The following is a 26,043-nucleotide window of genomic DNA, read 5'->3' on the forward strand; positions in this document are numbered from 1 at the left end:
AAAGAGTCTTGATTTCCTTAGTTTGCAGCTTTGCTTATATGGCCTCTTGTCCCTGCAAAACTCTCTTGTGAATAATGATGGTGGAACATCCAAGGAGATGCGATGACTGAAGAAGGAAAGCCATGAGCAACAATGTGCAGGATAAAAATGTGCACTAGTTCTACCAAGAAAAAAAGAATAGCACTACAATTGCACATATTGCCCAATAACATCCTGAGCTGGGCATTCATGCAGAGCAGAGGCCCTGTCATTAACCTGCAGACACCCTGTCCCTTTGGGAAAAAGAAGAGTCTGAACCCTTACACTGATGATGAATTAACCAAAGGGTTAATTGTCAAAAAGTGGCCATGAGTCCACAAATAGGAAATTCATACAATTGTTCGGCTTTGTTTGTTTGTTTTTATCATTTCATTTTAACTGGTGAGAGGGTATTCAAACTTTTTTATTATATCTTAGAAACTATGCAGGGAAAAAATTGGGGGAAAAAAAAAACCTACAGGAAACCTGCCATTTTGCAAATATACTTATTTTTGTCAAATGTCATCTTATAAGCAAACCAAAATGTCTCCTTAATTTATATAAAGCAACACTTTAAAAATAATTGCTTTAGGTTTTCTTATATCAGAAAATTTGGCTACCAGAAATAGTCTGACAGATTTTCTCTCAGCATTATCCATTCTTTATTTAATGAAAATTCTGATATAGCAAAAGAAAATACCTGAATTGTCTTCAGCATTCAATTTAAAATCCTCATACTTAGAAAAATCAAACTCCACTCTGGTAAAAGATTGTCCTTTGTTCCTCAGCAAAAAAGGAATTGATTTTGTACCACCAATATAAACATCATCATATTCAAATAGTCCCTGTAAGTTTAAAGAAAAAAAAAATGGGTCAAAGCACTGTGAAGACAAATTTATAATTGAAGATAATGTGAAAAAAAATAATTGTGCAAGATTCACAATTTATAACACAATAAAAGTATTGGTTAATCAATAGTCTCACACAACCCATATCTTTAAAATCGGTCCAGGACATAAAACACAAGAGTTTAGAATTTAATATCAAGTCCAGTTACACCATCAGAAAAGTTTTCATCATTCAGTAAATAGATCAGTGACTTCCTTTTCCCTTTACTGCATTTTTTGCTATAACTACCTTAAGAAATCCTCTCCCTTTCAACATACTTATTCCAGATTGTCAAGTTCAAAAACTAAAGCCATCAGCTATCATTTAGTGCAACTGTTATATGTACATTTGGGTTTTAATATCTCTTCCTAAGTTGTTCTCTTTGATAATTTTCTTGGGAAAAATATGAAGTAGAGAGGAGCCACTTTGACATCTAGAGAAAGAAAAATATTTAATCAATCTTACAAATTGCTAAAATTTCTTCACACTTACCACATTAATTTCTATTTCAGCGATCCCTGAAAATCCATCAACCCTAAGCGTGAGTTGTGCTGCATTCCGCACTGCTACCTAAGTGAAGAGACAACACCAGGACTGTGGGCAAGGTCCCTGTAACACAACTAGCTCACCAAATCTGTCATAATTACATGAAAAAAAGTTTAACACAAAAAAACCAAACCAACTCTACCCCACAGATACCGAGCAGAGAGAGTCAGTCTAAATTGCAACGAAAATACAAAAATAACTCTGCCCTTATAATATAATGCATTTTTGCTGTGGAAATATGAAGAGATAAAGTAAATGCCTTCAGTTTCTAGAACATATCTATACAGATTCCAGTGACATGTGGCTTCAAATCATGCCTTTGTGGCATACCACATCTGGGACAGATATAGCTAGATAGATACAGTTGTTAATTAAAAACGCAGAACAAAACCAAAACCAAACAAACAAAAAAAAAAAAACCACAACCCAAAGTTGTGACAAAAACCAATGACCAGTCTTCCTCACTTCTGCAGACAAAATAATGTTGTAGCAGGCTGCATTACTCGAATGAAAAGGTTTTTTCCAACAGGGGAAAGCTGGATTCAGTAGCTGTGAGGATTGGAATGTGTATCACAACACACACTGCTTGACAGAGGTGCTGGTACAAGGTAGACACTATTGTTCTGGGGAATATTAAATCTGTTGTAAAAATGTGAAAAATAAATGAATACTAGGTTTAACAAGCATAATATATGCAGCCCCAGAAGATAGTGTACCCAGGATCAGAGTCAGAAAAGTTCAGGCCCTTGATAGCATCCTTTTTCCCAATTTCATTTATCTCAGGAAGCTGGCATGCAGAAAACAAAAAATGTTACATGTTTATTGCACACTCACTACCAAAGAAAATCTATTAGTAGATCCATCTCTGAGAAAACCACAAAAAGAAGTCAAGAAACTAAAGACATTAGCGTATTCCAATCCTGCCTCTCTATAGATAACAAAAACTGCAGGTATGTCTACATTATCTCGTAAAGGACAATCACACATTACTTCCAACAGTTTGTTGGTGGTATAATATGAATCAGCTCAAACTGAGAGGCTACTTTGATACTTTTGAGCAGGACTGAGACCAAAAAAACCACAATAGGTTACAGCAGTAATGATCTGCTGCAAGAAAACCTTATTCTTAAAAAGCATTAGAACACTGGAAATAAAATCCAAAAGATGCATGAATGTACACACATAAACACAAAGGATAACACTCAAAAGACAAAGTTCTTCCAGTTTTGAATACCTCCACTTTTTTATCAAAACTCATGTATGCACTTGGAGTGAGAGAGATGTTGAGATCAGCAAGGCCTCCCACAGGTACCACTCCTTGAGAGGGGGTAATTTTCATTCCAGGCAGTGGGTTTGAATTGAGAACCTTCACAAACACAAACAAGAAACATATTGAAAAAGGTGTTTGCATTCATTTGTTTTGGGTGTTGTTGTTTTATTTATACCAATATATCTATCAAAGATTTTACATTCTTACAAGGAGAACCTTCATAGCATATAATGCTAACTTGGACTTAGAAGTTTGGGGGAAAATGCAAGTAAACAAAATAAAGTAACAGATTTCTAAATATAACTGTCAGTCTACTGTGAAATAATTTTTGCTACAAATCAGAAACTTGGCATTCTGGGGTTTGGGTTGTTTTCATTAAGTTACTAAAATTAAGACTTGCTATCTAGCAAGTCTTCAAAATATTCTAAAAAACTTTTTTTTCAGTGACAAATAAATTCATCACTTCTTTTTTGGCATTCACAGTAAGATGGGACACAGAGCCCCATTTCTGTATAGCTCAGTAATAATATTAGAAGTAAATATTCAGTTTACCCACAGTTAGCAAAGACAAAAAAGAATTTATTCTCTTCTAATGCACTTCAAACAGATAGCTTTTTCAAGTACAGCTACACAAGTGATAATGACCAAGACCAACCAGGCATGTCTTTGCTTAAGAGTTAAAAGGGCTGGTTAAAAAGGCTGGGTACATTTGTTTATGTTACTGACTATGCTGATTTTATTCTTTCAGGCCCATCCTCCAAGACTATAGTACTACTTGTTATTCAATGCTCAGTTGATAAAAAGAGAAATAGGGTACAAATCAAAAAAAATTAAACATGTTTCTCAGTACTGTAATAATGCAGTAACAAAAACTCTGAGGATTTTAATGAAAATTATTTTCCTTCACTACATACAGCAATTATCCTCTGATCAGCAAAACTAATGAGGTTAGGTTTCCTACTAATTTGTGTATTATGTCTTTACCCACTCTGGCATCCATCTCATCCCTTCTCTAATTCATTGCACAGCCCCTCTTCCCCCTAGATACTGGTTTAGCAAAGTCATCACATGTGCTGTGACTCGTCTGGGTCCCTGCATGCACTGACTGGCAGCATGGGTAGGATGAGCAGCCAGTTTGCTCTGTCCTATTTCTCAATGCAGGAAAACAACCAAGCTGTAACTGCTTTTCTGTAGGGTACCCCAATATGGGGCTCTGCCCTCACCCCTGGCTCTCATGAAACTGCCAGAATGATTTGGTCATCACCACTTGGCTTGTTTGTTGGCCCATCTACCCATCAGTGCAAATTTGACAGAGGGATAGAATTCCTACAGACATAAATATTGTTTCTCCAGAAAACATCACAAAAACCTAAATAGGTGCATATTTAATAACTGAAAACACAAAACCATAACATGATCTGGTAAAATTAATTCCCTTCTGCTCCCCAACCCAAGGAATTAAGTGTGCTAGACATCATTTTCTCTTACTTGGAAGTATGCATGGTTGTGTCCTCTGTTTAGAAGAGTGGCTGTCTTACAAGTAGTGAAACCCACTGGAATGTGACTGAAGGATACACTTTGAGTCATAAACTGAACTCTAGTAGTACCAAGCTATTAAAAAAAAAAAAAAAAAGAGAGAGATAAAACAAGCAAACCAAATAATGTATTCCGAAGTACAAATAAATAATTCAGCCTAATTTTTTTATTACCTAATGGGCTAATATAGTTGTGCAAATACAAAAATTGGAAGTATTCAAACAGAAAAACACAGTTTAAATGTGAGACAAGATTTACTCAATGTACTGAACTAATCTAGACTCAAACTGAACAGACTCACAGGCCCACAGATATTTCTGGACTAATTTCAAGATCAATAAAAATATTTTAATTAAATTTAATTTAACAGCACAAACTCCATTAATTCCAAATGTGTGATCAGGACAAGATATTTCAGAGATATTAATAGCAGTAGAAATGCAAATATTCTAATTTACACACATCCTGGTTTACATATGGCAAACTTCCAAGGCTTCAAAAGAAGAGGAAGAAAAGAAAAATAGCTGCTGGGAAAAAAAAACAAAAACATAAATGGGCTCATCAAAAGAAAGGGAAAATTTTTCTTGGCTCCCAATGAACGTTCTAGAACATTTAGCCAGTAGAATAGAGTGAAAAAAAAAAAAAAAGTCTTTCTTCTTCATACTCTCTGGTATGCAATGTAAGACAACAAATGACTAACCAAAGCTGAATGCCACTGTTTAGAAGACTATCCAGAACTTTGCTTCTCAAATACCATGTTCAAATAACAACGCAAAATTAAATTAGAGCCTGTTGTTACCCTGAAACTCTGAAGCATACCTTCCCACGCACACCTAGATTCTTATCCCTTTAATAAATAATAGATATCTAAAAAGCTGTCATCGACTGTCTCAACCTTTGTTTAGTCAAATTAAGCAAGCCAAGCACAGTAATTGCCCCACAATATATAAGGACCACTACACTGATGCCAAAGGAAGAACATCATCAAAAGCAAGAAAAAGGTAAATTGTCTTTGCTTTGTTTTCTCCTTCGTGTCTCTGGAGCATATTCTTTAGTTAAACATGTTAAGTAAAAGCTATATGAAATTAAAATATTTTAATACAAAACCAGATTATATTGGAAATATAATTAAGGCATCACATGTTTAAAAAAATCCACACATTTTCTTCTCTAAAGCTGCTGCATGAATTGTTACCTTTGCAAAACATTTCAAGTTAATTGAACTTCCTTTGTGCACACACAAGGTGAATTCTCCTTCTTTTGGAGTATAGAACCCTGGATGCCAAACAACTTCACACTCCAGATCACTATAGGCCTCCACAAACCCTAAATATATGCACATAATTTATATGTTATAGCATACACATGTACAGTTGTCAAATTACATTGCATAATTAGAAATAACATAGGCACAAAAAAGTGAAATGACCTTCTACTACTGAATGTAAGCCTACATTTCTTAGGTGTTGAACAGTCGGATGAATTAAGTAAATTTAGGTTTTGGATTCTCATGACAATTGCATAATCTATTTATTGGTATTTTGCAGTCAAAAACACTCAAAGTTTACTGGTATTTTTAGCCATTACTCTAATTAATAGTCAAAATTAAAAACAAAAATAAAAGAACACACTATCCTTCTTGCATAATAGCAACTTTGTGAAAGATCATATACACTTTTTTGCTTGCAATTGAGTCTGAATTTGTATTACCAGAAATATCTTTTCTCAAGAATCAGAGCACACCAAATCAATTGCAATTCAGTTAGCTCTTTAATAACGGTGCTCCAACAAACTCCTGCAGAATACTATTTTTCAACAGAAAGAGGGTGAAAGCTACACACACATCTAACAAATACTGATCCATAATGCAAATGCAAACTAATCCCAGATTGAATTCCATTTATGTTACTTAACCTTCATCAGCTTTTTAGCAGCTTCATTCAGTGCTTTTGGAAAATTTCCTATCCTGATGAGCTGTATGATATTGCTGCCCCACTCTTGAAATGACAGCAATCTGTGCAGAGATAAATGTTTACACAAGCACTGCTGGCTGGACATGGAAGCAGGGAGCTGGACTGAGAATGCATTCAGGCCAGGGCTTACACAGAGAATGCTGCTGTGGTGCTAAGCTGTGATCTGATACTGCTTTTGGGACACATATATATTGACAGAAATCTAAAAATACCGTTTATAGCATCAGCTAAATGTTTGTCTTATTTAATGCTGTTGACATATAAGATACATACACACACTGTATTTGCATACCACACCTCTGGTTGGCTTTATAGTAAATGCAGATTTTCTATCTCCAGCTACAGGTCTCCAAGTAAAGGCAGCAGGATGGTTTCTGGGATTGCATAGCCGGACAGTTCTTCTAAACTCTGTTCCTGCTAGGCAGCCAGGAACAGGAGTCAAAATCAGTTCCCTTGTAGACAGCTGAAGTTCAATAGGCATTGCATTTGCAACTACCAGCACATGCCCAAGGTGTTGGTTGTTTATCTTGTAACTGAAAGATCTGTAACATAAAAATATATATCTGTCAATATTTTTATGGATTTATTATGTTGCAGTCAGAGTAAAATTTACATGAAATATAACCATTAGCAAGAAAATACTTCACAACTGAGTGTGAACACACAGTTAAGACTGACAAGAGAAAAGTTTGCAATTGTTTTGCATACTGCTTAAATCATGTTAGAAGTGAAGATCTACCTAAAGGATGATCAATCTCACACAGTCATTTTAACAACATTAGAAAGCAGAGAGTTCATTCCAGCAGGCTAGAAAACAGCTTCCTTATACATTTTCCCATGAACTACATCAAAAGACTTGAGCATGGATGCAAGTGATGCAACACTAGGCTGGAAAGAGAACAGTATTTTCCATAAAAATTTCTCTTAGCAAATACACTGTAATAGCAAACTTTTTCCCTGATGCACCTGTAGCTATAAAGGCTTTCCACAGGACAGATTTTTATTTGTGGTTTAAAAAAAAACAAGAAACAGTACTGTACTAGAAAAATTTTGCAACATAAAGCTGCACTGATTATTGCAATGTCACCATAAATGAGTGTACACCATTAGCAATAATCAAGACTACACTTTAAAATCAGCCAGGTGATTTTTTTTTTTTTTATTTTTTCTACTGCCAAGAAAATGTGTAAATCCAGACAAATATAAAAAGCCTTACCGTTTAAACATTCCAACAGTGTTTGTCTCAAATACAATTGGAATATGAGTTTTTGTAAGAGGAGGCACCACCTGAGACAATGGAGATGTCTCCTGCAATTCCACAACCTCAATCTCAATTTGTATCCATATATGAACTGACAAGTTATTGATGATGTGCAGCTCTTTGGTTGTTGTAGAATACACACAAACATCACCAAAATCTATAGTAGAAGGACCTGAAATATATAAGAAATAAGATCCTCTACACTAAAAAGTAAAAGCTAATGTAAGGAAACATAACTGCTAAAATACTATGATCAAAACATTTTAGTTCTTCAAATTACAAACTTAGTCAGCTGCAAAAGCGTGTAGTGGAACAAATTCTCACTAAAATCTGGAAGTAAATATCATTCATATTCTGTGAATATATTCAGTAGAACAAGTCAAAAGTTAGTAACATTTATTTTTTGATTGTGCTTGTTTTAGTCAACTGTTAAAATAGGAAATCAATGTGCTCACTACTAACGGTACTATTAATAGCCATAAATACTTCTTTCAGTTAAGCAGATATTTAAAAGGATAAATTACCACCAAGTCCCTGAAAGTTTATGTATGCAACCTGTTGGTTTGCTCCCTGTGTGACCATTTGGTTTAACAGTTCATGTCATTTGATGGTCACAGAATTACTTCACTACCTAATTTACTGCTGTCACTAGTTTTTAGGCTGGCCCATAAACTTGAGCACTCATGGCACTAATCAAACATCTTACAAAACTCTCAGCACTTTTTGTATTATTATGTTTAGCTTGTTCTACCTTTCCCCAAGTATATCAGTCTACAAAGCTACACTGCTCAAGGTCTGGCTTGACTGAAAATAAAAAAAGCCCAGGAGTTACTGAAAATTCTCATTTTGCTGCTAAGTAATTTTACTGAAGAAAAGTTGACCTTAAAATAGACCTGTAGTAGTAACAAGTGTTATGAACAGACCTTAGAGGTTTTAGAAGGTGCTACTCCCCATCACAGAGCATTACCCTGAAATTATTTTAAGGAGGATCCTGAAGAAATTTTACTTTTTGGGTGTGCCAATGTTCACCATTAATTCCCAGAAATATTCTGAGCACTCCCATGAATCTTGCTGATATTAAGGCTGGTCCAGGTACTATCCAATAACAAGGCATAAGGGTATGAGTAACTCTCACACTATTCTGTGTTGATTTCTCTGTAAGAGGTTGTGGTATGAGCAGTCTTCAAAACTCTTCTTTTACATGTTCATACCTAATCATATCTGAGTATTTTCTGAGAATTACAAAGTTCTAGTGAAACGCTACTGTAGGTATCAAGCTGTCTTCGAAATTAATCTGTTTTCTATTAAGGGTGAACAATTATAATCATAAATTGTGTTACTATAAATAAGTGCTTTTATAACAACTATATGCATTTAGTAACCAAATTAAAAATCTTACCAATGAATATTTGATGAAGCTGCTTGTGTGTCAAAGTTAGACTACAATCTTTCTTCTCCTGAGTAGAAGATGGCATAGGACTAAGCCAGCTCCAAACCTGTGGTAAGCACAAGACACTGTCTCAGAGCAGGATCAAAATTCCTATGCTTTTTAATATGGTGAACATATTATGCTCACATACTACTCAAGCATTTAACTTACTCCTTTGTTTGTAGATTTAGAAGCAATTGCTGCCAATTTTCGACTGGTTAACATGCAATTGTCATCTAAAGGAAGCATTTTGTGCTGTAGCTTCTCCTTGGGAAAATCTGCAACTGAGATGTTTGGTGACTTAAGACCTTCAGCTGATTTAATGCCTATGCTCACAGGATTGTTATAAATATGAAACTGCCTACAGGGAAGGAAAAAAAACAGGAATGTGGGAATCTAAAAGTTTGAGCATTCCACGATCTACACATGAAATTATTTAATATTGTTAAACAAAACAATTAATATTTTAAGTAGGAATATTTCATTATTTAAAAAACCCTCAAGTACAGAAAATACCTTGAAGATTCTTTTATTGTTTTGGTTTTTACTGTAAAATAAGGCTAGATGACCAGTAAGATTAAAGGATTGTATCTGCTTCAGTCCAAAGAATAGATAACAATTTACATATTGTTTCCATTACTTGGGGTGAGCTAGACATCCTAGTTGGAAACACATATTTATTATTTAAAGAGAATCCAAAACAATGTTACGTTTTTTCCTATTAACCATAACCAAGTATTCTTAAAACTTGACACCTTAATTTAAGTTCATTTTAAGCTTAATTTCAAGTGCCCTGCCTCTATCCCTACATTTCACCCAGGAAGTGACCTCTATGTGTCTAAATATCTGAATAAAATGGGTTTTGAATGCATTATAAATGAAAGTCCCAAGATCATAGGCATTTTGGCATGGGGCAAATTTAGGTATATGATTGGTGCCATTAAGTTAATTCTGCATATATATTCACATATTTTGTGTATGAGCCTAAAGTATTTATTTACCCTTTAAACCAAGTCTTACCTAGCAGCCTCTTTCGCTAAACGACGATGTCTTAGCCTGGAAACGAAGTCTGTGTAGTATTTCTTACATTCTTCTCTTAACAGTTGTTCAGAGTGAGTATAAGCAAAATCTGGGTCTATATAATTATATCTCTCATTCTTTGTGAAAATTGTCCTAAATATTTAAAGAGAATTGTAGTTTCATTACACATGTAAAAAGATTCTGGGTCTTGTTAGAATGAAAACGTATTGATTTTGATACATATATATTTCATTCCACACATTCTTGTTATCACACTGATTATTAATATTTGACCTTGTAAAGGCAAAAATAAAAATGAAGTATTGCAAATGTAATAGCTACATTTTTAGTTTCTTGTAAAAACACTCAAGAAACTTATGTGCAAGAGACTCAAGAATGCAATGAATTTTAAAGTACTGTCAGCCTGAAGAAAACCCAGTGAACTGTCATATGAGTAACCAATCTTGATCTACTATATGATATATAGATACATTTATGGGTTTAAATACTAGATTCACATAATTTTTACCTGTACGTTTTATTCCATTCACTAGGCCTAAGGCTGGCTGCACGATCATTAGGAAAAGCTGTAAGTGCATCATCCTTACAATTCCTGTTTTTCTGGTGAGTATGAATTTGTGTTTGGGTTGATTTAAGGATTGCCACAGGTGCTGTATCACTGAGCTGTCCTGTGCCACGAGCTACAAACTGTCCAGTTGCATTGGAAATCAAGGGTGTTAGACCTTAAAATTCAAATAAAACATAAACTAATATTTTCTAAATAAAATTCAATGTATTAGAAAATATATCTAATTTACAATGGTCTACCCAGCAGCACAACAGCTGGTCACCCATCCCATTGTGTTTTCCTCAGAAAAGAGGGAAGAAGGCATTCACACCATACCAAGAGCCAACTGCCTCCCTGGGCCTGGATCACACAAACAAACAGCAGAGCTCAGACCAGCTGTTTCCAGCTGTGATGCTTTGTCTTGCATAGACACATCATCAGACATTCAGCTGCCTCTGTCCCAGTGCTGTTCACAGCGTCCTAAAGCTTGTCTTAAGGGCTGCAAACACAGGCATGAATTTTGACAAAAGCTCCCAAGCTATAACAACAAAAAGAAAGCTCAGATCTTTGTCACTCTAGTTTTAGAAAAGCACATCCACATGAACATTAAAGAGAAAAACTATGGCAGAAAAAGTTATACTTCAACTGCCCTTTCCTGCCTCACCTGAAAAAAAAAAAATTGATCATGAAATACATTTGTTTTACCCACTTTAGCCTTACTTTAATCCAAAATGGCTACCAAAAAGAAACCCAACCAAAAAATCAAAAACTACTTTCCATCTTCTAAGCCACAGGAGTGATTACAACTTCCACTGGCCAGAAAAGCACAGTTTGCAAGAAGTTTCATTCCAGTCTCTCCCCTGCCTTCACCTGAATACAGAGACACATGTACACATACTCATCTGCAGAGAGTAGGAGAAGATAACAGGAAGATATAGAACCATCTAGAAAAGGATCAGAAAAAAACAAAACAATTTTTCTTCCACACTTCAAGCTTAAAAGCAAAACACATATATCCCTCATAACCTCTTTACAAACCTGCAAAAGGGAGGAAAATGGGGACATTATACAGCAAATGGCAGACAAGAGCATGTAGAAAGCCCAAAAAACTTGAATACTACATTAAATCTTTGATCCAAAGAAACCACTTATTTCAATTGTGTTTCTGAAGCAGGAAAACTGAAGGAGCTCTGGATTTCAATAATAAAACAAAGAAATTGCCAAAGTTCAGTTTCTCATCAATTCTTGATAGCCATGGATTAGAAATACTTTCCTGAAAGTAGCAGGAATGCCCAGTGGCTTATCAACCATTCTGGTACTTGTAGGAAGAACAGCATTTTATCAAAACTTTCCAGTAGCTTCCTGTTTTTACTCCCCCACAATGGAGAAAATGAGTATTGCCTTCCTGTTTCTCATTAATGAGTACATCTTCAAGCTGGCAGCAGCTAAAGAGAATTCAAGTTCCCCCCCACATCAACACACAGGCACCAGTGCACAGGACAAGCCCATTGCAGTGGTGCTGCAGAGGCTGCAGCACATCTGATGCTAGAAAAAATCATGTTTGCCATGACTGGTTTATAATCCAGTGACAGCTTAGTCAAATCTATTGTAAAGTGTTTGTTCACAGAAAACATCTGGAATACAAGGAACAAATTAAAGGCTAATTATTGCTCATCCTGAAAGATTCTTTATGCTGGCACGGGCTTCACAGGAGGGGAAGAGCCAGTGGACACAGGACAGGTAGCAGGCTGTATGAACTGGCAAATTCATCTGGCAGTAGTAACTTTGAATCAATAAAGAACATGCTGTTATCTTTCCTAGGTTCTTCCTGTGCTTTACATACCTCTCAATTTATTCCTGAAACATCTTAGCACTGCAGCAGCATTGCTTGCAAAAGCTAAACCTTATAAAAGTTATAAAAGTATGATGAGAATTTATGCTTTAAGAGTTCAATATTTTATAAAGTTATGGGAGGGTGTACCATTATTTTAGCCATTGTTTTGTAGTCTTATGGGACATATGTTATACAACTGACCATTCCCTGCAGTCCCAAAGAGATATTACTTATTACAAGCAAAGTAAACAGAGTAAAAAATTCTCTTTTAAAATGCTGAAAATGTGGGTTTAAAACATTTTATCACTTTTCACTTACGTTTTTAGCATCTTACCAGGATTAATTGTGAATAGAACGCTTTTTCGTTTAGATTTACACACACCAAGTAAGGTCAAATATATTTGATGAAAGGATTTTGTCTTCAAAACATCCACGTTATTTTTATCTACTCCTGTACCAATGATATCAATAATTTGCTTCATCTCAAATGTTCCTATTTGACGTGGAGAAAATGAAAACTTCACTTCCTGGAAAAGAAGACTCATTATGAGACATATGAGGCAGAAAAGAGTCAAGTTTTGTGTAATTCTCTATATGACTGAGTCACTGAGTCACTTCTGTCCACACATCTCTAAGACAGGTGTTCAAAACTGGGCTTGCAGATGTACCAATAGGCACATAAAAATTAGCAATATAAGGTAACATAAAAGTGTGACACATCAGAACACAGCAAAGTCTCATTTGTTTACTTCTGAGAGAAATCTTCTGTCCTGAATTACAGGTTTGGGAAATTGTAAATGTTTCCATATTTGACTTACTTTTTGGCAAGGTTTCTTCCATTAAAAGAAATATTATCTTACTGGAATATTTTTTATTTACTGAAACAAATTAACAGTATCCTGCAAAAATATTTGAGTATAAATCAATCTTCTCAAATCAGTAAAAATTTAAAAAAAAATTTACAGAGAGAAAAAACCCTTTTAAAGTTGCCTTAGTACTACAATTTTTTTTCACATTTAAAGTAATACAAAGTAATATAAAGTAATAACCTAAGAGAAAGAGGGAATTACCTTTTCAGATTTTTTTTCAAGTTTTCCTCTTTCAGGAGAAATACTGAAGTGAGCAGTCTTGCGGAAGCTGAATGTCACTGGAAGGAACTCGGATTCATTTTTCATTGTGCACACAACTTGTGTTTGTTCACCCAAATAACACTTCTTAAAATCAATTACTGTTCCTGGCTGAAGAGTTAACATCACAGGAAACCCAGAACCCATCAAAGCTAAGTCCACGTGACAAGAATGACTCCCTGCATTAGACAAACAAAAACAAGCAAACAAACAAAAAACCAAAAAAACCAAACCCCTCTCACACCCATTATCTCACTAACAGAAAAGTCATGCTGTAGTTGTATAGTCACAAAAATAAAATAACACCACAAAGCAGAATGTTTTATAATGCAGTTTTTATAAACCTGAGATCTTTACTTATAATAGCTGTTAGATAATGTATACCCTCAGTAAGGAGATTGAGGATGATCACACACGCACTTGAAAATGCACAAAACTGGTATTACAAAAGTGCTGGGGGCTTTTTATGTCCTTCAAATATTTTCACTTACAATTATTATAATTTATAATTAAGTTGTAGGTGTTCATTCATGACACACATTAATCCCTCCTTCCTACTCACTGTTCAAAGAGGTTTTGGTGCTGAAGCATTAAAGATGCAAGTTAATTTATTTGTGTTGATACAAACAAACAAAGCAGATTTACCATAAAACTATTAAGATTATCAAGAATGTTTTTAAAAATTAAAATATCAAGATATACAATTTTATCATCCATATATATATTTCTGATGATGACTATACATTTCTAACATACTTGTGCTTGCCGTGGCACCGTCACTGAGGGTCTGTATACAGCCACCTCTCTTCCCAACAGATTCAAATCTCAGAAACAGGACATAATCTTGAACCAGTGATGAGTCCTTCACTTCAAGGTTTCTTTCAAATTTTCTGTAAGAATCACAATTTCTAATTAAAAGATAGGAAAAAAAATAAACCTCTAAACCCACAAAAAATCAAGATATATTTTTGAACATCCAGTCTGGCCTCTTTGCTGTCAGTAACAGCTCGAACAAATGATCTTCACACTTCCTTTCAAAAAAGGCAAATAGTAACAAATTTAAACTCATCAATATCTGTGTGATTATTAGACTGGTAATTTGATATCTTTTCCAGTCTATAACAGTTTTCTAAACTAATACCACATGCATAATAACTACCTGTATTTAGATTTGAGTAAGGGAAAATGGCAAGAGCACATTTGCTTTTTCTTTTCCTTATCCAAGAAGAAATGTTTATGTTTAGTTTTTGGTTTTGTTTTGGGGTTTTTTGTTTGTTTGTTTTTTTAATGAGATGAGAGCTCTCTGAAATGTTTCACTCTCTTGGTGGTTAACATATGACAAAATCTAATAAAATTCCTATTCTCACAAAACCATCTCAACCAGCCCTTGCTCCAAATACACCCTTAGTGTATTATAAAACATAAAATCATAGAAACACTTCAGACTTTGCTTTCTTATTTGCAGAATCACACCAAGAAATTCCTTTCAACACACATAAATACACAAGAAGTTACTCAGAAATAATTTGCAGACTTATTAGCTCAAAATTATTTTCTCTAACACAGATCTTGCAGAACAGTGCAGACCAATCAACTTGTGCATGCATGTGCATTTAATTGGTATCACTCACTCACTCTGGACTAAAGCACAGTGTAATCAAAGATTTCTCATAAGGCAGCAAAGTTCCTTCATTGGGAACACACAAGATCAAGGTGGAAACATCTACATCTCTATTTTTCAGGCTTAAGTCTTGTAAAACAGCATCTGTATTCCCCTGAAGATCTGTCCCCTAAAAAAAAATCAAAATATGGAATAGTTCAGCCTGCTCTTCTTTCCCTTTTGTGTTTTTTTCCCTACACATACATTTTCATGTATAACAAATAGAAAGACATAACACAGGAAATACATTGACATAGTTACACATCACATGACTAATAATCAATTTTTAAATCAATTTCATGTCAATGTTTTGAATTCTCTTTTTGAAACATGATTCTCAGTCAGATTATTTCACTGTCTGAGAAAAACAAGTGAAACCACAGATGATTGACATCTTAGAACTCAAAAGTTTATTTTTGTAACTCCTAGTAAGTAATAAGAAAAAAAAAATTAGTAGGATTTAAAGCAAAATTGCTAAAACAAAAACCCCAGCAAAACTAAAAGAACCACACTCAGGGAATGCAATTAGCATTTTTAAGGTTAAAATATCACATAGTGAAACAGAAATAAATGAAAAACTCAGTTCTAGGGTTAAATTGAAGTAAAAAACATGTTGGTTGGACAGAAGTTTTGGAAAGCCTATTGATCAGGAAAAACTACGATATAGTAAACGAGACTAGAACATGAATGTTGAGAAATAAAAAATGCAAATGTAGAAATGAAAACTAGTTTTCAACTAAAATAAAAATCAGAGCAGTTTCTCACCATCTCTCCTCCAATGGCATTGTCTTCCAGTACAGCTACCCAATCCATACACTCAGGGCTTTCATTGTATAAATTTATTTGTTCAGTCTTTGAAGTCCCAAAGTAAAGAGGTCCAAAGTTAATGCATTTCAGTACTTTTCCACAAGACACTCCAAGAACTTTAAGAACTTGTTCAACCACAACACCTTTGATCCATACTTCAGTGCAGCCACGACCTTCCAACTCCACTCTGCCAGTAAGAGTAATAAGCAGCAACATGTAATGTAGAGAAGTGTTAGAAATAATCAGTTTGGTTAGTTTGGTTTGAATTAGAATTTGTGCAAAAAAAAAAAAAAAAAAAAGACCCAATCCAAGCTTTCCATAGATAAACTACATGGGGAGAGCAGGGCAGAGGCCATGTCCTTGATAGTGGTCTTACAGGAATATCATCAATCAGGAAAAATCCCATCTTACATGGTGGAGTTTTGGGTTTGTTTTGTTTTTTGAATTTTTCTAAATGTTTGACATGATAGGAATGACATCTGCAAAGAATTAGGAGGTGTCCACAGACAATACACTGCTCTTATCCCTCAGAGTCTTTGTATCTAAATACCAGTTTTAGTGTATAATACCTAATTTTCTCATAGGGAACTGGAGCTAGAAGTTCATCTGAATAAGCATGAAAGAACTGCAGCTGTTCCTGCCTGGGAGCTGCATCTTGATGACACCACAAATGACCAACAGATCATACAGACATTGTACAAATTTTTGTTATTAGAATTCTACCAGAACAAAGCATATTTGTTCTTGATGAACAAAAGAATCAAGTAATAATACACCCTGTTTTTCAAACAGAATCATCTGTCCTTATGAATAGCCTCTGAGCTGAAAACAAAATTTTAATTTAAAAAAAAAATCTTTGTTTTCAGTAGTCACATATATAATTACACAAGGGATCTGGGAGAGGGTCTCAAACTCTCTAAATATCATCTTGAAACTTTCGAAGAGAAGATTCCACTGAGAATAATTTTGCTTGCACATAGAAGGTAAATGTTTATAGACAACATGGTAAATGGAAATAACCATGGTGTTTTCATGAAAATTATACTCTCTCCAAATCAAATTCCTGTCAAACACCCATCACAAGACTTTAAATATAACCCTGTTTAAATACATATGTACACCTGTATACATATATATTAATATATTTGTGCAAGGCTTAACAAGAAAACGTAACATTTCATTTAGTCTAAAGAATATAACAATAACTACTGGGAAACACCAAATTCACTGACAGAATTAAGCAGAATTTAAGGCAGGAAAAGGGTGCAGGATGAAATCTGCACTCTGTGTAGTTATGTTTTCTCAGCTGAATAGATAAATTATCTACTAGACTGCATGAAACAGTAGCCAAGATAAGGTGAAGAAAATAGTGATGGCAGCCTGGACAGCAAAAGTGAAGCATAAAGCAGGACACATAGCAACCAAAGGGTTGAAAGTTAGTAGCCAAAGTATGGTATGAAGGAGGATGTAACTGTGAAGCAATAGCACAGATACCACCTTGCCTGTCACTCTATGAGAACTTTTCTCCTGCTGCTTCATTTCCTCTTCCAACAGGGCAAAAGCAAGAACAAGAAAAATTGAACTTAAAGTTTATCTTAATAACTTAAAATAAAATGGAAAGCTTCCATATTCACCAAAAAAAAAAAAAAAAAAAAAAAAAGCGCTAACCAGAAAAAACAACCCACAAAAACTCCAAACCGTGAACCAAAACTAAACCAAAACACCCAACAAACCAACCACACCCTATTCCCACATTGCCCAGAGAGGTTGGCGACATCCCATCACTGCAAGTGTTCAAGGATAGGCTGGATGTGGCTCTGAGTAACGTGGTCTGGTAGAAAGTCCCTGCCCATGGCAGGAGGATTGGAACCACAGGACTTAAATGTCCCTTCCAAGCCAAACCACTCAGTGATTCTATAAGGTAAGCAGTTAACAGCAATCTACTCCTACAAGAGTTAGTGTTGCAAATACGTTCCTTCCAGTGAAAATAAGATACATCAAAGAACACCATAATGTTTCTGACTCCTGAAACATATAGAGTTAAAAGAAAACAAGCAGTTACAAAAGCTAAGAAAAGTGAGGAATACAGGATGTGCAGAAAGGTGAAAGATACAAAAGCCCCTGGTTAGTTTTATTCCGAAAAATGTGCAAACATCCCAGATCATTAAGAATTATGAAAGATTTTTATTAACACAACCAGGCATACAATTTATGCTCCACTTTTCTGTGGAGATAATATAACAATCAAATTAATTTAATAAAACTAAATATTAAAGACAGCAACTGATGCTTAGGAACTTAACTTTTTTAGATAACAATTCATAATAAAGACAAGAATTAATAACAGACAAAAATGGAATTTATAGAGCTGTATTTCTTCAGTCATACACTCACTTCATCACTTCTTTGATGACTCCGGGTGCATCTGTGCAGATATCCACTTTAATTGTCCTTACTGATCTTGGCTTTACCACTCCTCTGGTAGGTTTTATGTTAAACAGGACAACCCCATCGTATGATATTCTAAATACACCTAAAAAAACCCCAGAGCAATAAACAGAACGCTACAAATATAAAGCTGTAGATTTATATGCTTCTATTACATGCTTGAAATTACACAACACATAATGCAGATGTTCAGAAGCACTATGTTTTCCTATGGAAAAAAAGGAAACATAGAGTTAACCTTTTTAAAAGCTATTTCTAAAAGAGAGTAGACATTATTTCCAGGCTTTAATTATTACACCACATGTCCAATTCCATTTTGCAAGCTATGATTGTAACAGGAAAGATATTCACATTCTAAACAAAAGTGACTATGTCACAAAACAGCTGTAAGTAACATTTTCAAGTTATACAAAGCTCTAGGGAGACACAGTAGCCAGGAAGTAAAGGGCATATTGCAGGTAAAAACAGCTTCTATGATTTGGTCTGTACCTAACACAGTTTACTGCAGAAGAAAACAGTAAGTATTTCTAGGTTACAATAGTATTTTTTAAAATGCAAAAAACCCCTGTATATAACAAACAACACTAATGATCTGTCATTATATCATAGACACAAAGAAATTGTTTAAAATGTATGAAAAATGCACTTTTTGATTTCATAGAAAAGATAATCTCTGATATGAGATCAAAAACAGGAATAAAGGACTTGTTTAGTGCATGGGATGACAAGTTAAATGCAATCCTCAAGTCTCAGGCCAGCATAGAGCACTTCCTGCTCATACAGTTTACGTGCTGTTACTGTGACCCGCTGTATGATTTACAAAGCCTACAGAAACACAGATTCAGCTGCTCTTCCCTTGTCTGCCCTCAAGACATTCTTTACTAACCATCACCTTTTTTCTAATTTTCATTCAATCCTAAAAAACTCCACCATGCAGCCTGCATGTATCATTCAACAGAGTTTATACCTAGAAACAGTTCCCTATACATTATGAAAAAAATAATATCACACAAATTAGTTGTAGATGCATATGTACTGTAGGTTATCGCATTTTCTTCACCTAATCATAACTGCTAAAAGTAATAAGTTGGCATGTATGAGAAAGACATTATTTAAACTACATACTACATCTTTAAGTTGAACTGGCTAGGAAAACCCTCCCCAGTAATTTCTCCTTTTGTTTAACGAAAAAAAAAAATTAAAAAATCTGCTTTATCTAGACAGAAATTTGATTTTTTTATTTTTGGGGGTTTTTCTGGGTTTTTTTTTGTTTTGTTTTTTTTTTTAATAGTGCAACTCATCTCTGTGTTTCTGTAATCATGTATTTTCTCTTGGTACAGTATTTCATATGAGAATCTAGGAAACAAATGTTCCCACAACTTTGGCCTAATGCAAAAAAAGACAGTCTGTAACGTAACAACAGCTGCACAAATGAGGAACCAAAATAATTAACTGCCTTAAATTTGTTTGAAATTCAGTATAGTTGCCACCCTGCTTCTGGAGAAAGGTGTCTGCAGCTTTGTCCACTGCAAAACGCAATCAAACAGGTTATTTGGATCAGGTAAGCATTCTTATGCTCCTTTGTCCATGTTTCTTACTCTCCTTGGAATAGCTGCTCACAGAAATTTAGGGATGTGCCTGTTGTAAAAGCTGTAGGATTTCAAAAGTTATGGCAGCAAAATAAAAGGCCTCTCATTATCTCTTAGCAACAAATACAGTTCAATTCCCATCCTAGAGGACTTTAGCTCAGAAAGTGCAGGGAACTCACAGTTGTTTATTCAAGAGACAGGTCTGGGGATCACAGAAGCACAAAGCAAGGGCAGATGTAATTTTCTGCTGTCTATGCTGGGCACACTAAGGCAATGAGCAACTATTATTTTTACATCTTTTAAATGGGACTCAAAAGTAGAGAACTCATAAAATTTTCAAAGTTCTAAAGTAATTTTTCTTTCCTAAATGGAAACATAGTAGTGGCTACATAAACAGCGGGCCACGTACAACACCTGCAGCTACAATACTCATAATCTACATAACCCAAAATTTCAGTTAATTGCTACTTGGTCACTGAAGTTTTAAGTTGCATAAAAGATGCTTTCCAATAAAATAAAATATTTGTATGATTTAATGCACACTAAATATTTACCTGAAGTTGATCCACGGTTAGCAATACTAATCTCTTTAGTAATTAGTTTATTGTTTGCCATCATTTCACCAAAATCCATCTCTGACTCTATTTCCAGACAACAGTACGGAATTAATCTGCAGAGACAAGACAACATTATATTTCCCAGAACTTGAAAATACCTTTGCATTTTAAAAGAAATTTGATTAAGCACTCCAGTGGAAGAGAGTTCTCCTTTTGTCCTAGTTGTCCTATCAAGGTTTTGGCAACTCACTTCAGCACTACAGCATACTCAGGGAAGGTATAAAAGAGAGGTACTTATCTATCAGCCTGTTTAATGACTGACTATTCTAACTTTAAAACAATATAGCTTTAAACAATTAGTCAAAATTAAATGCACACATTTCTATTTCATTTTAAATACTTCATTACAGTACTTCAAATAAAACTATCATGGGTTAGTTGCATCACAAAATAAGACCAAATAATTCACCATAATCCATTATGAGCTGCCTGAACTAAAAGCAGTGAGGAAGCAGTGCCAATGTCCTTTTACAGTCCTGTGTTTGATACATACTTTATGTAACTTTAGCAAAACTTATTACAACAGACAGAAGTGGGTAATGACACATGCCACAAGGTACTTCTATTATTTATTTAAAAGCCTCAGCCAGTGTGATGATATCACTGTATTGGATACTTTTTAGGCATAATGAAAAGATCATGCCTCAGGAAACTTGTATTTTAAAGACTCCAATACAGTGACACCTCTGATCTTACATAAAACCGTGTTTCAAATCAACTGCATCCAGACATTCTTATAAGAAGCTTTACTGGAAAACTGAAACAAAAGTAATTCTCCTCTGAAGATTCAAATATCACCCTTCCCAAGTGGACAGAAATAAGCATACATTCTAAATGCAATGAGATTTTCTAATAGATACAGACCTGTGCAAAAAGGAGGTAGTCACGTTAAAGGGTTCGGGGTTAGTGTTTTAATACAGTGTGAGGTTTATTTGCTTGCTTTAGTTTGCTGGCCGGGGTTTTTTTATGAAGCTGGAATTTACTGCTTTTGCATGACACAAAATACATTTTGGAAAATGCTGATTAAAAGAAATCATAAAGTATACTTTTTTTTTTCCAAACACACACACACACAAAAATATTAAAGCCTGTCAACGTTTTCCCTGCAAAAGACACTTAAACATGAATGTCTTAGGTTACAGTGCAAGATGTAACCAAAAGTTAACCAAAAGTATGTATTCTATCACCATCTGTGAAAACCAGGTGGGACAGTGTTCTTTGTCTCTTCCATGACACATCCCTGATAACTCCCTCCGGGGGATATCTTCTGTTCATGGGCCACCAAGCCTCACAGCATGACTCATAAAATTACATCATCCCACTGTGAGATGCTCCGCCCAGGGGGAGGAACCGAGCATTCCTGCCTGGATAGAATCTGAGGTCTGGAACACCACACTCAGCCCTTACCTACTGGGGTCCCAGAGGACAAGAGCTACATAACCACCACTGGACCTTCACAGGAGCACCAGACCCTTCTACAGGATCACCGCTTCAACAGGACCACATCTATCACCTCAAGAGGATGCAGCCACCATTTATTCGGACTGCTACCACCACCCTGCCCAGCAGGGTGTCAGGTCCTATTCTGACTCTGTCAGTGTTTCTGTACTATTGCATTTATTTTTAATTTTCCTAATAAATTGTAGTTCTGACTTCAAGTCTCTCACTGGTTTGCTTTCAAACTAGTACACATGAAGATGTGAAATCTATTAATCTATTGGAAGTCCTTTCCAGAAAAGAGTCACCAGTAGCATTATCATCCTAAGTGGCCTTACCTTCACAATACTACCCTGATAAAAATTTTCAAAATTCCTTGAACAAGTGACATTGCTCTAAACCACGCACCGTATTTGTAGAATTAGGCACCATATGTTTCACTATAATCCAGATTTGCAACTGTTATGAACAATTACTGTAAAATCTTTTGTATTAATGATTCAGTACAAAGCAAAAACATTAAGAGTAGTTGTTGACTTGTCTAATAATACAGAATTCAAGATTATCAACATTATCACAACCAAGTTAGAATAAGGCAAAACTAAAAACCCAGACTGTCTGTGATCTTAGAGGAACATCACACCAATGAACTTCTTACCAACGTACTGCTCTGAAAAAAAAAAAAAATCTTACTTTTGTAAGAAAACTTACTGTTTGTTTTCCATGCAATTGACAGACTAATTACAAAGCCATATCTGACATGTATAAGTAAACTTCCCACAAGATTAAACTGCAAATATTAACATCAGCACATGAACTTCTGAATATCATACCCAAGCAGGGGGATATCAACTATGTCATCGTCTACTAAAAGAATTAATTTATCCTGAAGATCTTCTGCACAGTTGGGAGTATATTCCACAACAGCTTTCACTTGAAGTCCAGATGCAATGGGTTTTTCTGGATTTTCCACAATCAATTTAAACTGAAATTTAAAAAAAAAAAAGTTTTTAATTGTTACACATTTCTAGATTAAGAAGGATATACACGTAGTTAATTTTCAGAAGAACACAAATGTTGATTTAAAACTTACCATGAACTTACATGTAGGATTTTATAATTTTACCTCCTTGTTTACTGAAGTTCAGACTTTTTACAGGAAAAGAGAGAGACAGAATGAATTAGCAAAATTTTCTAGTCTTTCCAAGAGAGCTACAGCTTTTCCTACTGTTGCAAAAAACCTTCTGAAGCAACACAAAATTAAATCAACTATTATTCAGAGAAGAATATCTTTAGTGCCTGAGAAAAGTATAAGGATTAAGTCTCAGTTCAAAGCAGCAACAAAAGGGGACAGGTAAGAGTTTCCTGTAGGTCTGACTGACATCAACAGAAAGTCTCACTGCACACTAAAAATCTGCTTGAAAGGCACCTCCAGTCTTGGGGGTCAAATGAAAAAGAAAAAAAACCAGAAGCAGCTGACAGAGAGCACCCCTTCCTCTCTCAAAAAAATAGTGCTGCATTTGGTGTTAGTAACCTTCTGTTTAAATCCAACACCCCCTGCACCTTTCCTTCAACAGAAGATACAAGTAACCCACTAGCACATAGAGGGAAATGCAGCCTTTCCCACATTCCTAGGAAAGCCTCATAGTAAAGTCTAGAGCTCCTCTGGTGGTTCAGTCTCCTTACAATTCACAGTACCCCATGCACAGTGGTCTTCTGCTGTTTATGTCCAGGTTAAATATTTTTTATTTCTGAAAGACAGAAATACTTCCCAGTATTCTCTAAGTTTTCTGTTCTAATTTATGTTTTAAATACACAAACATAATTTACTACTTGCTCTTTCTGCTGTCTGAGCATCTCCTATTCCTTTAGAGTCCTCCTAGCAGTATAAATACTCAACTAAAGGAAATTTGTTATGTCATGCACATCATGATTATGGGCTTGATATTGAAAGAGTGGCCATGTTTTAATTCTGAGGTGTGTAGAATCTATCTGTTCTCTAAAAAGAATAAAACATCCAAGCTTTTTCATTTTATACAAGGCAAAATTGTTCTATTGTACTAGGAACATACAATGGAGCCTATGGAAAACTGCTTTGTGAGCTTAGTTCCTTGAAAGGCATTTCTTGGCCATGCACTATGACAGCTCAAGAAAGGTTATTTTTCAGTGCTTCCACTCTGGGTATGTAATGCATCAGAATGTACTTCAGAGGAGTCATACACTTCAGAGCCTTGTAATCACAGATAGCAACACAAGGTCTGGGAATGAAAAGGGGCAACACAACAGACCTTCCTGGAACGGAGGCTGTGAAGTGGAATCTTGTTCCCTAGCTGTTATCTTGGTCATCTCCTGTACAATGGTACAAAAATATACAGCAAAAGGCAAGAGTTAAGCACAGAGGGGAAAACCACAAAGCTATGATTTAGTAACCTTTTCTCTTTTCTAAAATTGACTCTGCCTTTCCACTTCTGGAGCACATGAAAAATGGATAAGGCTGATAAAAACTAACAAAACAGAGTAAGCACAGCCCTACCAAATCAAGCACTCTTGACAGTTTCCAGCTCATACCAAAAGTCTTCAGCTACAGTTTAATAAGAATCAAGCTGCCACTCTTGCCCTCAAAAAGAAAGGCTCACTACTCAGTGAAATTATTCAAGGTACTTCAATTATCTGAAAATCATATTGATGACCACCCTGAATTATAGTTCAAGTTGCCATAAACACAAAGCAACATCAGCTTTTGCTCAACCCCTGATGCCAGTTTATTCCAACCTTTTGATCTTAATTTTGACATCATTTACAAACAATAAACTACTAACCACAGCAGGGTTTTGCTGGAGCCACATAGGTTAGGAAGGCTCAACTGGTTAGAATAGTAAAGATGCATTTGCCCTTAAAAAGTCTGGCAATGCAGTGACTTTTCCAGAACTTATCAGATGTTATTAATAGCAGTCATACTATCTTGAGAAAAGATTGCAAACCTCCTCTTTTCTGAGAAAACTTAAACTACTTCTTTTTTGAGAAAGCTCTCATCAAGCAAATACTACAAGAGGACTATTCCAGTCAAAAAACTTAAAAGTATACAACTCCGAAATGAGGTAAGAGAGCTGTCACTTCCCAGATTTGGGGTTCACACCGCAGCAAAGTGACCCATTTTTACAGAATGCTCCCGAAGTTACAAGAACTCGTGGGCTTCTTGCGGGACGAATTCTGGAGAGCGCAAAGCCAGCCAAGAAGGCAAAGCAGGATTTGCTGCCGACAAGGGAGTTGATCACAGAACCGCTAAGGCTGGAAAAGACCTCCAGCACCATCGAGTCCAACTGTTAATGGTCCATGTAGTAAGGAAAGCCTGTTTATTTCTACTGAAACTATGGGTTTAAGAAAGAAGGAGCTCTCTCTAAACTGCTCACAACCTCGGGAGAATAAAGAGCCGGGAAGCTCAGAGTTCCCTTCGTTCTGCCGCTGCTCCCGCGGGCTGGAGGCGCGGCCGCAGGCAAACCCAGCGCGGCCGCTGTGTGCAGAGAGGCGGCCGCGGGCACCCCCCGCCGCCTCCCTCCCGGCCGGCCCTCACCTGGGGCCGGTTCGGCGGCAGCAGCTGCAGGCGGCAGGTGCCCGCCCGCAGGTTCTGCACGGTGAGAGCGGCGCGGTAGCGGCTCCCCGGGACCGTGTCGCTGAAGCGCAGCTCGGCCGGGTCGATGCGCACCCCGCACACGTCCCGCCACCGGCCCGCCATGGCCCGGCCGGCCGCCAGCGGTCGCTTAGCAACGGACGCGGAGCGCTGATTGGCGGAAAAGACGCGGAGGGGCCAAAACCCACCAATCGGAAGAGGAGAAGCGGGAGGGCTCGGGTGAGCTCGGCTGGGCTCGGGTGAGCTCGGCTGGGCTCGGCTGGGTTCGGCTGGGCTCGGCTAGGTTCGGCTGGGCTCGGCTCGGCTCGGTTCGGCTGGGCTCGGCTCGGCTCGGCTCGGCTCGGCTCGGCTCGGCTCGGCTCGGCTCGGCTCGAGTCGGCCGGGCTC

General features: G+C 36.2%; 1 protein-coding gene across 1 annotated transcript in view; it reads right to left on the minus strand.

Annotated features, from left to right (window-relative positions):
• Nucleotides 1-25,773, minus strand: part of CFAP47 (cilia and flagella associated protein 47) — a 280,168-nt gene extending 254,395 nt beyond the window's left edge. Inside the window, exons 1-20 of the mRNA XM_048288836.1 lie at nucleotides 25,600-25,773; nucleotides 22,862-23,013; nucleotides 20,529-20,644; nucleotides 18,332-18,470; nucleotides 15,896-16,124; nucleotides 15,106-15,260; nucleotides 14,227-14,360; nucleotides 13,414-13,649; nucleotides 12,678-12,870; nucleotides 10,471-10,684; nucleotides 9,942-10,094; nucleotides 9,093-9,282; nucleotides 8,892-8,988; nucleotides 7,448-7,664; nucleotides 6,529-6,773; nucleotides 5,454-5,584; nucleotides 4,211-4,333; nucleotides 2,687-2,818; nucleotides 1,399-1,476; nucleotides 719-863 (exon numbers count right to left, since the gene is read on the minus strand). Coding sequence (XP_048144793.1) covers nucleotides 719-863; nucleotides 1,399-1,476; nucleotides 2,687-2,818; nucleotides 4,211-4,333; nucleotides 5,454-5,584; nucleotides 6,529-6,773; nucleotides 7,448-7,664; nucleotides 8,892-8,988; nucleotides 9,093-9,282; nucleotides 9,942-10,094; nucleotides 10,471-10,684; nucleotides 12,678-12,870; nucleotides 13,414-13,649; nucleotides 14,227-14,360; nucleotides 15,106-15,260; nucleotides 15,896-16,124; nucleotides 18,332-18,470; nucleotides 20,529-20,644; nucleotides 22,862-23,013; nucleotides 25,600-25,761 — 3,241 coding nt within the window. The 5' untranslated portion in view covers nucleotides 25,762-25,773. The remainder of the gene's footprint in view (nucleotides 1-718; nucleotides 864-1,398; nucleotides 1,477-2,686; nucleotides 2,819-4,210; nucleotides 4,334-5,453; nucleotides 5,585-6,528; nucleotides 6,774-7,447; nucleotides 7,665-8,891; nucleotides 8,989-9,092; nucleotides 9,283-9,941; nucleotides 10,095-10,470; nucleotides 10,685-12,677; nucleotides 12,871-13,413; nucleotides 13,650-14,226; nucleotides 14,361-15,105; nucleotides 15,261-15,895; nucleotides 16,125-18,331; nucleotides 18,471-20,528; nucleotides 20,645-22,861; nucleotides 23,014-25,599) is intronic.
• Between the last annotated feature and the right edge of the window lie 270 nt (nucleotides 25,774-26,043).

Source organism: Corvus hawaiiensis, chromosome 2 (assembly GCF_020740725.1).
Source record: "Corvus hawaiiensis isolate bCorHaw1 chromosome 2, bCorHaw1.pri.cur, whole genome shotgun sequence".
Classification (NCBI taxonomy): Eukaryota; Metazoa; Chordata; class Aves; order Passeriformes; family Corvidae; genus Corvus; species Corvus hawaiiensis.